At 45.0% G+C, this 12764-nt stretch overlaps 1 protein-coding gene across 3 annotated transcripts in view; it reads right to left on the bottom strand.

Moving 5' to 3' along the window:
* The window catches only part of Gmeb1 (glucocorticoid modulatory element binding protein 1), a 37186-nt gene that overhangs the window by 8386 nt on the left and 16036 nt on the right, over nt 1-12764 (bottom strand). For all 3 annotated transcript variants that reach the window (XM_021161119.2, XM_029476464.1, XM_021161118.2), the window contains 5 exons: nt 12531-12655; nt 6989-7092; nt 4383-4540; nt 1500-1631; nt 207-344 (listed from right to left, as the gene is read on the bottom strand). In XM_021161119.2, the coding sequence (XP_021016778.1) occupies nt 207-344; nt 1500-1631; nt 4383-4540; nt 6989-7092; nt 12531-12655 (657 nt within the window). The remainder of the gene's footprint in view (nt 1-206; nt 345-1499; nt 1632-4382; nt 4541-6988; nt 7093-12530; nt 12656-12764) is intronic.

Raw genomic sequence — 12764 nt, forward strand, 5'->3', positions numbered from 1 at the left:
ACTCTGTAGACCAGGCTGGCCTTGAACTCAGAAATCCGCCTGCCTCTGCCTCCCGAGTGCTGGGATTAAAGGCGTGCGCCACCACGCCCGGCCAAGCCTTACTTTTCTTATCTGTAAAATGAAGGTGCGATGCCTCTGCCTCTTGAGTTGTGAGGCCACTTGTGAATATTTGAAATGCTGGTTAATTCCGGACTGAGTGGACTCACCTGTGACCTGGAAAGGGGCCTGAATGAGCCGCTGCTGAACGCCCCTGAGCAGCTCTTCCATCTCCTTCTGGATGTTGCAGACGACCTCCTCCATCAACCCTACATCAGCTATCCCCTTCCAGAACATCAACGTGTCCTCTGGCACAAACCGGATGAGACAGAAGGGGAGCAGACATATTACCCAGAGACCTCAGCGCATGGCTACAGTGTTCATCAGAACATCAACGTGTCCTCTGGACAAACCGGATGAGACAGAAGGGGAGCAGACATATTACCCAGAGACCTCAGCGCATGGCTACAATGTTCATCTCCACTCAAAAGGACTCTGTATTAAAACATGAAACATGGCTGCTTCCACAAGTTGGTACCTAATTATTAGTCCCTGCATCTCTAGGGGCTTAGGATATTTACCTCAATTTGTCAGACCCTTGATTTGTTCTGATTCTGGCTATAAAAACAGGCATCTCACGCCAATAAAGATACTCAGTTAAATATTAATTAGCCATTCAATATTTAAGGCTAAGTATTACTTGATTAAATTCAATTTTAATTTTGCTTTTGATTAGATAAGATTTAATGTTATGAAGGTTAGCTAGTAAAGATAGTACACTAAATATTAACTAAAGATTAATCTTTATTAGTTCTATATTAAACCAAACACCTGGGTGGGAGGGTCTGCAGGCTTCCCTAGAATGGTCACTAAGTCTCTTTACGTATGTACCCAGCAAATAGCAACAAATATGTTTGTTTGGTTTTTTTGTTTTGTTTTTCGAGACAGGGTTTCTCTGTATAGCCCTGGCTGTCCTGGAGCTCACTTTGTAGACCAGGCTGGCCTCGAACTCAGAAATCCACCTGCCTCTGCCTCCCGAGTGCTGGGATTAAAGGCGTGCGCCACCACGCCCGGCCAGCAACAAATATGTATTAAAGGAAAGTGGAGATGCTTTTCTTAGTCCCTCTAAGGGAATTAATAATCACTATACTATGCTGCCTGCTACCAGAATTTTCTTTCTAATATCTCCCAGTTTGATTTGCCTGAGAAATGTGCTAGAGATGGGACAGCTGGTTAGAGAGAAGCAGAGACAATGGAGTCAAACAGCGCCCATCTGTACTGTACTGTGTAACCGGTCTCAGACCACCTTAAATCACACCCCATGCATGTTTAAACTGTGCTTTTGCAGGACGGTTGCTTGGGGTGAAAGGAGATGATCCCAGCTATATCAGTGCTCATGTTTATGAGGAAAACCAGCAGAGGTAACAAAGAGGTCTATAACCCTGAGCTGTATGGGAAAGTACCTGAAATCTCTTCAGATTCTTTCTTTATACCCTCCTCTGTGGCCATGGTGACAGCAGCGGTGAGGGCTGAGTTCCATTCCAGCCCCGCCTCTTCCATGCTCTCCTCTGAGATGGCGATCTGTGTGATGTTCCCTAAGGAGAGTCCATTAGACACAAAGCAGTCAAGTTTATGAGAACAGTCCTAGCTATCATCTCTCATCCTCAGAGACACAGAGACCTGAGACTTCAGCATGCTGCCTCTTGCCCATATTTAAAAACCCACATCTCTAGGTAAGCCAGGATGTTTACTGAGTTTCCCAAAGAAAACGTGCCCTGCAAAGGAAAAAGCTTTCTTTTTACTCTGAACAGAAGAACAGAAAGCCATACAAGGACAATCTGCTTCCCAGTCAGATGTTTTTGAAAGTTACTGAGGGTAGATGTGCCTGCCGGGCTGCCCCACTCACAGTTACTGAGGACAAGGAAGAGCTAGGATCACTTAAAACAGTGTGCTTGTCACGAGCCCTACTACAAACATCTGAAGTTGCAGTAGCTAATGGATCAGCCTGGGATGCGAAAGCAAGAGAAACAAAGGAAAAAACAAAACAAACAAACCAAAAACCAAACAAAACACAAAACACCCAATTGATTAGGTAAAGATCCATGGATAATAGGCACAGGCCTGAGACTGCAGTGATGGGCGGCTCAGTGGTCAAGAGCATTTGCTGGTTAAGGGCGCCTAGGCGAAGAGATTTCCCTTTTCTCACCTATTGGTTACTCTCAGGATATGAGGGTTCACCAAGAACTACACCAAAACCAATCCCACAGAGCCGTGTGAGGTAGGTCAGGAGGCTGAGGCAGAACAGGCGCCATGAGTTTGAGGTGAGCCTGGGTGCCACTGTGCCCAAGGCTTTATAATAGTAGTTGAGACACGTATTATGTAAGTATGGTGTCTCCAGAGGCCATGACTGAATCTGTCAGAATTCATCTCTATACACATGCTCATCCCCCTCTCTTCTCTCCCCCAGATAATAAGGAGGAGCTTCAGACCCAAGTTCAAAACCACCAAAGGCTGGGCTGGAGAGATGGCTTAGTGGTTAAGAGCACTGACTGCTCTTCCAGAGATCTTCCAGGGATCTGATGCCCTCTTCTTTCATGCAAGTACATATGCAAATAGACCACTGATACGAATGAAATTAAATAAATCTTAAAACAAAAGCTCAGTTGAGCATAGTGTCATCTCATCACTCAGGAGACACAAGTTCTAGACTAGCTGGGACTACATAAGCAGATTATGTCTGTTTACATATAAACAAGACGAAACAACCACCCTAAGTTTGAGAGCAGCTGGCCTACACAGCAAATTCTAGGCTAGCCAGACTCTATAAGAAGACTGTATCTAAACGAACAGTGTGCCCGCCCTGCTCATCTGTGAGGAAGTCTAGCCTAGTAAGCTCGGGCTCACTCAGGCAGAACACCTGTTGCACATAGTAGTCTTCTCTGCCACTGATGGGTTTGTTATTCCAATCTACTGCTCTAACCTTATCAAGTCTCCTTCAAGCCTGACATGCCTCAAGAGGGGCATGAAAGTGAGAGCACTGTGGGAGCACTGTGGGAACAGAACCATCTTTCCAATACTTGGTATGCACTGTAAGAAAGAAATGAGTGCTGGAAATTTAAGTTCTAATTTAATTCCAGCAGGACAAGTGGTGGTGATGCATGCCTTTAATCCCAGCACTCAGAAGCCAGAGGCAGGTTGCTCTCTGTGAGTTCCAGACCAGCCTGGTCTACACAGTGAGTTCCACAACAGGCAGTAATACACAGAGGAACCCTATCTGGAAGAAAACAAAACAAAACAAAAGGAAAAAAAGAAAGAAAGAAAAAAGAAAAACCAACCAACCAAAAAAAAAAAAATCAATTAAGATAGCCAGCCAGGCTAGGAGTAGTGTTACATGCTTTTAGTCCTTTTAGTCCCAGCAAGTAGGAGGCAGAAGCAAGTGGATCTCTGGGTAACACAGAGAAACACTGTCTCAAAATCACCATCCCCCTACCGGCCCTGCAAGGAAAAAAAAAAAAAAAAAAAAGCAAGTAGAGAGAGTGAGGTAGGCATGGGCGAGTCAAATCTGTGACTGTAGAGATTGAGAGATGAGAACACTATGTAGCCAACCTGGGCTACATAGTAAGTTCCTGGAGAGTCTGGCCTATGGAAACATAGTCTCAAAACAAACAAAAACTAAACATTTTTAAAAGGAAAAAAAAGGATGGGCTGGCAAGATGGCTCAGCTGGTAAGAGCATTGACTGCTCTTCTGAAGTTCCTGAGTTCAAATCCCAGCAACCACATGGTGGCTCACAACCACCCGTAATGAGATCTGACACCCTCTTCTGGTGCATCTGAAGATAGCTACAGTGTACTTATGTATAATAATAAATAAACCTTTGGGCTGGAGCAAGCAGGGACTGAGTAAGCAGGGTTGACTAGAGCGAGCAGATGTCCTAAAAATTCAATGCCCAACAACCACATGAAGGCTCATAACCATCTGTACAGCTACAGTGTACTCACATACATAAAGTAAACCCTTAAAAAAAAAAGGAATCTGCTTCCAGGGTAAGATCCTACCCAAGACTGCTATAATACCTTACAACAAAGCATCAGTGCTCACAAGAATTGGAAATGAAGAAATACCAGGGGCACCTGGCTTATGTTTGTGGTTCTAACACTTGGGAGGCAGAAGCAAGAGAATCACAGAATCACAGCAAGTTCATATTCAGCCTGGGCTACATGGTGAGTGAGACAGGGTCTCAAATGCAAAGTCAAGCCACAAAACCACAGAGAGAAGTGGTGCGCGACGCTGCACAAAGTAAGGCTGGTGAAAACGGCGGGCTCTAGGTGGTCTCCTACCCCCTACCATCGGCCGAGGTGGGGGTCTGCACCACACTTGTCTGCTGTCCTGGCACTGGAGCCCTCGCACTGCTGATCAGGAGGTCAAATTTGGTGCTCCTGCAGGTATTGGAGCAAACTTTGTCATGCTGGTAAAAATCGATCTGTCCAGAGTCCATCATCTTCCTGTACAGGGAGAAACAAGGGCAGGTCAGCCTGCATTTCACCTTTGAGAAGTAGGCCAGAGGGGCAGGTGGGGACAAGTTTTGTCCATGACAAAGATTAGAGAAGCCTAATAATATCTGAGGTCATCAAATTCTGAAAATTCTAGTTAGAATTACAAACGCCTGTTGGTCCCACCCACATCCACCTCTACTCTTCTGAGACTGTGGAGTGTCAGTGTTCTTCACCACTGCAGATACACTTACAAGTAGGAATTCCATTATCACCAAACCTGACAGAGCCAGCACAAGGAAGGAGAGGCCGAGCTCAAGGCCAACCTAGTCTACATAGCAAGTTCCATGCTATCCCAGGCTACAAAGTTAAGACCTGTCTCAGAAACAAACAAAAAAAATCAAACAACTTCAAGCTGAGAATGCTAGAGTATATCACAGAACTAGGATTCTGAAAGAGATCCTGATGAATTCGTATTCTTAGACCAGGAAGGCATGGGTGGTAGTCCAGGCTGGCCTCAGTTCACTGTGATACATGGGATGGTCTTGAACCCGATTCCTGTCTTCATCTCTTAGGAATTGACAAAACACCTATTTTATTGCCACTTTTAGAGATATAACATTTCAGAAGACAGAGAGAGGAATAAAAGAGGAAAGGAAAGGAAAAAGGAAGGGATAATATTCTAGCTGCTAGAAGCTATGGCACAGCGGTGGAGTCCTTGTCTTACACATATGACACAGTCAGTTCAATCTAACAGCAAAAAATTAATCCATTAAAAACGAAATCATCTCGAAAAAAAACAAAAACAAAAAACAAAAACTAAATAAAATTTATAAAATTAAGAAGTCTCCTAGAGGGCTGGTGAGATGGCTCAGTGGGTAAGAGCACCTGACTGCTCTTCTGAAGGTCCCAAGTTCAAATCCCAGCAACCACATGGTGGCTCACAACCATCCGTAACGAGATCTGACTCCCTCTTCTGGAGTGTCTGAAGACAGCTATAGTGTACTTACATATAATAAATAAATAAATCTTAAAAAAAAAAAAAAAGAAGTCTCCTAGAAATACTGCACAACATTGATGATATAAGGCCCCTTCTGGAAAATGTCCTTGGAACGAGACCCATGAGCCCCTACTGTTACAGACCCTGAGAAAACCCAGGAAGCCTGCAAATTATAGTACACTCTACATCATTAGGAAGCTGTTTAATTACACTACACTTTATACCATCCTGTCACCTGTTCCACTAACAGATCTTTAGACATTCTGCGTTTAGACATCTGTGGGAAATGGGCACATACCTGTCTTCCTGCACATAAATAAGTTGAGAAGAACAGAGCAGAAAGGTAAGGAAAGCCATTTCTCTCAAACTATATAACAGGTTCAGGCCTGGGCTCTGCTGACAGTAAGTCTCCACCACTGAGAAACTGTGCCCAATGGAACCAGCCCCTTGTCTTTTATTTCTACACAGGGTCTCTTTCTGTAGCCCAGACTGCTCTGGGACTTGCAATGTAGCCCTGCTCGACCCATGTGCTGGAATTAAAGGGACACTCACACTAGCTGGGGACGAGGGACTCTTGACCTTCATTTTTTTTTTTTTTTTTAAATGTATGTATGGGCACATTGCTTGCATGCATGTCTGTACACTAAGTACACACTGGTTTCTGTGAAGGCTAGAAGGTGCCGGACCCCCTGGAACTAGAGTTACAGACAGTTGTGAGCTGCCATGTGGGTGGTGCTGGGAAGCCAGCTCCTTCGACAGAGCAGGCAGCACTCGTGACAGCCATGTCATTGCTACGGCTCTACTCTTTGCATTGACTTTTTTCTATCAGAAGGTGAAAGTCAAAGGTGGAATACTAACTAATGCAGTCACGAGAGAAAACCACAACCTGACCCTGATGGAGCAAGGGTGTGGTGGGCGCTACGCCACACACTGACTTGTTTCTGTCAGACAGTGATGGTCCCGGGGCCTGTCAGTCATGGCCATTAGACTTACTCAGCCCCGAGACTACTGCCTCTACTTGAGGACAGGGAGAATTTTCAGCTACTCAGAGCTTCTCTGTCAAGAGAGGATCCTGCTAACCTCCTGACACCAGCAGCCTCAGCCAGGCACACTGCTGTCAGCCTTGGCTACAGGGCAAGTTCAAGGCTCACCTCAACTAGAAAGACTAAGAGATGTGCTGTAGATGCTGGGTTGGCTTGCTTGCTTTAATAGATAGGTTGTTGCTCATATAAACTGATTGACTTGTTAGGGCCTGCAGGGGTAACTTAGCAGCACAGTGCTGGCTTCACAGGCACAAGGCCCTGGGTTCCATCCCGAGTCACAAAGGAAGAAAAAGGATTAAACATAAGTTACGAAAGCCAAACGGTGTAGACTGCCTGAGCTAACCCTTCAGAATGGATACAAGTGTCAAGCTGAAAGGAAGACTCTCCCACAACTGAGTGCTTGTCACCAGCACTTACCTGAGCATGATGCCGCCTAGCCGGATGGCTCTCTTCCAGTCCTTCAGGGTGGACTTGCCAGCCAGGTGAACGAAGTGCTTGGGACTGATCAGCTGATCATTGAACTGAAAAATGCAAAGTGGGCCAGTGTCAACGCAGGTGGGTCAGCAAGGGAAGAATGAAGGACTGCTCCCAGACAATGTCACAGCCACACCAGGACCTCCTGTCCTGGGCTGCCAGACAGCATCCCTCTCTCAGTCTCTGTCCTTCCCCAGGACAACATCACAGAAGATGAGGGTGAAAACGTGCTAAACGGCATGTACAAATCCACTTTGAAGCCGGTGGGGGTGGGAGTGGGGGGTGACTGGGTGGTTGGGTGGGTCTAGTCTTCCACAGGTTGGTTAAGCAAACTGAAGAGATCTAAGTAGTAATAAAAACAGATAAGGGAGAAAAGTCAACAGTAAAAGCACTAATTGTGCAAGGCTACACACTGAGCTCGAGCCCAGAACCCACATAAAAAGCAGATGCAGTGAGCTGTATCTGTAGCAACAGCTCCCTTTTATTTGTTTGTTTTGCTCTTTGAGACAGGGTTTCTCTGTATAGCCCTGGCCATCCTAGAACTCACTCTATAGACCAGGCTGCGTCTACACAGAGACCCTGCCTCTTCTCCTGAGTGCTGGGGTTAAAGGCTTGAACCACCATCATCTGATTAGTTTCAGAACTCTTATAAGATGGAGCTCAGAGACAGAAGCTAGAAGACTGGCTAGCTTGGAATATTCCATAGAATACAGCAGTAGAAGTCAGTCAGTTATACACACACACACACACACATAAACTGTGCACACACATTTATACACATTGCATATCACACATACACACACAAAACTGCACACACATACACACAAGCACTGCACACACATATACACAGATACATAAACACTGCACACATACATATAGACAGTACATTCACATGCTGCACAAACATACCAAATACCTGCACACTCACATTGTACACACACATATACACATGGTACATCACACACAAACATACACTGTATACATACACTGCATACACATACATACTCCATACCACACACACACACACACACACACACACACATATATATACTGCACACACACTATACACACCATGCACGGCATACCACACACGCACTACGCATACTACATACATATATATACACACTGCGCACACACACACCTGCACTCTACACACACTAAAGACTCTTTTAAAGATTTTTTTTTTTAATCTTATGTGTATGGGTGGGTGTTTTGCCTGTATATGTGTCTGTGCACCACATGCATGCAGTGCCTACAGAGACCCTGAAGAAGGCATCAGGTCCTGTAGGACACTGGTTTAGATGCTCTCATTTAATCTGGAATCTGCCAAAACTGACACTAAAGGTCCTTTTCTCCAATTGGTTCTTGATCAATCAATAAAGATACCAGCGACCAATGGTTGGGTGGTAAGAAAGAGGCGGGACTTCCAGGTTCCCGCAGGCTAGGAGAGAGGAGGAGGAGGAGAATCAAGATACCTGGGGGGAAAAACAGAACACTCAGAGCTACAGGGAAAATCTTCCAAAATGAAGGCGGAAAGGGAAACCGGCCCATGGAAGGGCAGCCAGAAAGTGTCTTGGGCACCAAGACCAATGGGCTTCACAGAAGATAACTGTGCAACTAAACTGAGAGCTGATTTAGAGATGTTAAGCTAGGAGAAATGGTAAGGACACAGTAGCCACAGGAGGCTTAGAAGAGCTTAGTCACTGAGCCAGTAGGGTAGGTTAAAAATGACCTAATGTGTATGTATGTGTGTGTGTGTGTTCCATCTGTGGAGCACGCCTGTGACTCTCCAGGAGCTCAAAGCATAGCAGTTAAAAAACTTAAAACATATGGCGCCCAACACAGCCACTGCAATATCCCTTGATACTGGAGTTTTGGACTGGTTCTGAGCTGCCATGTGGGTGCTGGAACTGAATTCAGGTTCTCTGGAGAGCAGCCAGTGCCTTTAACCACTGCGCCATTTCTCCAGCCCCCTAACTCATTATTATTAGTAGTACTATTATTATTTAAAGGAATTATTTATTTAATATACATGAGTACACTGTAGCTGACTTCAGACACACCAGAAGAGGGCATCAGATCTCATTACAGATAAGGTTGTGAGGCACCATGTGGCTGCTGGGAATTGAACTCAGGACCTCTGGAAGAGCAGCCAGTGCCCTTAACCGCTGAGCCATCTCTCCAGCCCCCATCATTATTACTTTTTAAGGATTCAAGATGTTAGAAAACCTAAGTATAGTAGACAAGCTTCAAAACCCTGAACCCTTCTTGGCCCTAGGCTGGTACCACAAAGCCACATGGTGACAATCTGCAGGGATCACTGTGGCCACCGAGGGAGGCAGAACAAACTACTACTTACAGATGCTCTTGGGAGATCTATCTTTCTTTCTTTCTTTCTTTTTTTTTAATTAAATTAATATTTTTTAAAGATTAATTTATTTTTATATACAGTTACAGCTATTTTCAGACACACCAGAAGAGGGCATCAGATCCCCTTACAGATGATTGTGAGCCACCATGTGGTTGCTGGGAATTGAACTCAGGACCTCTGGAAGAGGAGTCAGTGCTCTTAACCACTGAGTGAACCATCTCTCCAGCCCTTATTTTTTTCTTGAGACAGGGTCTCACTGTGCAGCTCTGGCTGGCCTGGAACTGGACATGTAAACTAGGCAGGCTTTAAACTCACATCAATCTGTCTGCCTCTGTCTCCCACGTGCTGGGATCAAATATGTAAACTACCAAGACAAGTTCTCATGAGATTTTTCATTTGCTTGCTTGGTTTTGGGGGACTAGGGTTTCATTATATAGCCCTGGTTGGTCTAGGACTCCCTATGTGTAGACCAAGTTGGCCCTGAACTCATTGAGTGCACTTTCTTCTGCCTCCAAGTGGTGACATTAAAGGTGTGAGCCACCATACCTTTTGGGGTTTTTTGTTTTTTGTTTTCTTGGTTTTTCGAGACAGGGTTTCTCTGTATAGCCCTGGCTGTCCTGGAACTCACTCTGTAGACCAGGCTGGCCTCAAACTCAGAAATCCGCCTGCCTCAGCCTCCCAAGTACTGGGATTAAAGGCGTGCGCCACCACGCCCGGCTTGCCTTTAGTTTTTTTGACACAGGGTCTGTAGTGAGAATTTTAGAGTTTTAGTTTCTCTAAAAACCACAGAACTATTGTAAGAACATGTTGTCGTTTTAATCCCAGGTGTGGGCTATGGGGCTGCCTCCGATCGTCCAGACAGCTGACTATGATGTGCCTCCTGTGCAGATAGTTTCTGTGACTGTGCGATGTGTGGAGGTCCGGGGACTTTTCAGAGGGTATAAATGCTAGGGCCTTGATAAGTGGGTTGTGTTGGTCTCAGTTTGCTAAGCAGTAAAATGCACAAAGAAGAAACAAGACAAAAAAATTAGCTATCCTGACGGCAAAGATCAAAGCTGCCCCAAGGCCTCAAGGCCCATATCAGCAGGAAGTTGTCTACTGATGCCTCACCCCTTTCCCATCTGACTTTTCCAGGGATCTCTTTCCTTTCCTCTCTATCCTCTCTTTTTCCTCTTATCTAACGTTAGGGGATTGAAAGTGTGATAAAAGGTAGAAGAAAAAAGAATCCACAAAGTAGCAGAAGACTGGCTGACTACAGGGTTCCACTCATGAATTACCTCTTGCCCACAAAACAATCTTTCTGCCTCCATGATGGTTTACAGTCATGACATATTACATCTGCTTATTCTTATCAATAGCAATAAAATAAGGCTATTATGCTGAATACCAGTTCTAGCCATGTTACATATAATTTCCTTCACTACAGCACAGTGTGTGCTATATAAATGTGTGTGTACATTTATTGTATGCATATTGTTAAGAATGATCGCTATTTTAATTCCTTAGACTGAAGTTTTTTTTTTTTTTTTTTTTTCTGAGACATGATTTTTCTGTGTAGCTCCAGCTATCCTGGAACTCTTTATAGACCAGACTGGCTTCAAACTCAGAAATCTGCCTATCTCTGCCTCCCAAGTGCTGGGATTAAAGTTGTACACCACAATGCCTGGTAAGGCTCTGAAATACTAATTATTAAATACCTTGCTCAAAATCACATAGCTAGGCAGACATAGAGAAGAGTTCTGGCCATTCACTCATTGTTGACCAAGTACTTATCAAACACTATTATATATTAGGCACCACACAGGGTCAGCACTGTCATGCACAAGGTCCTGTCACTACTAGCAAGGCATCATACTATGTACTAGGTTTATCTCTGTGAAAACAGACAATGCCCTCTGCTTGACAAGACTCATGCTCCAGTGGAACTGGCACCAGGCCCATTTTACTTCAAAATCTTCATGTTTCTACTGTGATAGCATAAGAAAACAGCCGTGTGGACAGCAACATGGCTCAGCATAAAGGTATGTGCTGCCTGTCAGAAGCAGAAAGGCCTGTGTCAGTGAAGTTCTGAGACAGTGTGTTGTTACTTCAAGACAGGGTCTCACTCTGTAGACCAGCTTGGTTGCCTCTGTCTCCCAAGTGCTGCAATTAAAGGTGTGTCACGGGCTGGTGAGATGGCTCAGTGGGTAAGAGCACCCGACTGCTCTTCCGAAGGTCCGGAGTTCAAATCCCAGCAACCACATGGTGGCTCACAACCATCCTTAACGAGATCTGGTGCCCTCTTCTGGAGTGTCTGAAGACAGCTACAGTGTACTTACATATAATAAATAAATAAAAATCTTTAAAAAAAAAAAAAATAAAAAAATAAAGGTGTGTCACTATGCTGGCTTTTGATGTGGGCACAACCATGCTGAGGAAGCCCAAGGCTTCAAGACCATGTGGCAACTGGCAAAATCTTTACCCATTACAGACCAGGCTCACGAGCCCCAGCACGAGTGAGTGCTTATGAATAATTATCACTGTGAGCAAAGACCAGCCATGGCAGCCTCCTCCTGCTGCTCCTGCTCCTCCTCCTCCTCCTCCTTGATCTTTCCAGCCTGAGACTGCTCACCCACAGAGACCAGCTAATCTCTCCCTCTGTGCTGAGGTTCCAGGTAGCGGTTAAGAGCACCCCACCTGACCCAGCTTTACTGTACATGTGGCTGCCCTTTCTTCACTCTCTCGATGCCCTGGCCAGGGTTGCAGAACCCAAGTCAGGAAGGAGTAGCAGCTGTGCTGCCGAGCCTGGCAAGCAGAGTTCAATGCTCAGGTGAATCCCATGGTACAAGACAGAAGAGGATGGCAAGTTCCCGCTGACCTTTGCATGGCTGCCACGCAAAATAACTAAATAAATGTTATAAATAAATGCTATAAATGAATGAATGAATGAACAAACAAACAAATAATAAGTGAAAACAGCTGCAAAATAAAAAGCTGATGATGGTTCTGTGGCAGAGCCTTCGCCTGGGATGCTGAGACCCTGAATCAGAGCCTTACATTTCCCGGCAGAAGCTGATCTGGTGAAGGAGACACAGAGAAGGCACTGAAATCCGACCTCAAGACAGGGGAAGTTACCTTGACACACTTCACGTTGATTCCTGGACACACAAACTTCTTCCAGAGGAGGACAGCTTTACTCTCCCCGCAGGTTATAGGGTAAGCGATCTCCATGTCCTCGTTCCCTTCTAGACTGCTTGCATCTGACATGGAAAGGAATCTGGGATTACTAAATGATTCTTTCCTAAACCCAAGTTCCAACAGAGCTTTTTGGGTTCCTTTCAGACCATGGTTTTTTTTTTTTTTTTTTTT

Source organism: Mus caroli, chromosome 4 (assembly GCF_900094665.2).
Source record: "Mus caroli chromosome 4, CAROLI_EIJ_v1.1, whole genome shotgun sequence".
Taxonomy (NCBI): Eukaryota; Metazoa; Chordata; class Mammalia; order Rodentia; family Muridae; genus Mus; species Mus caroli.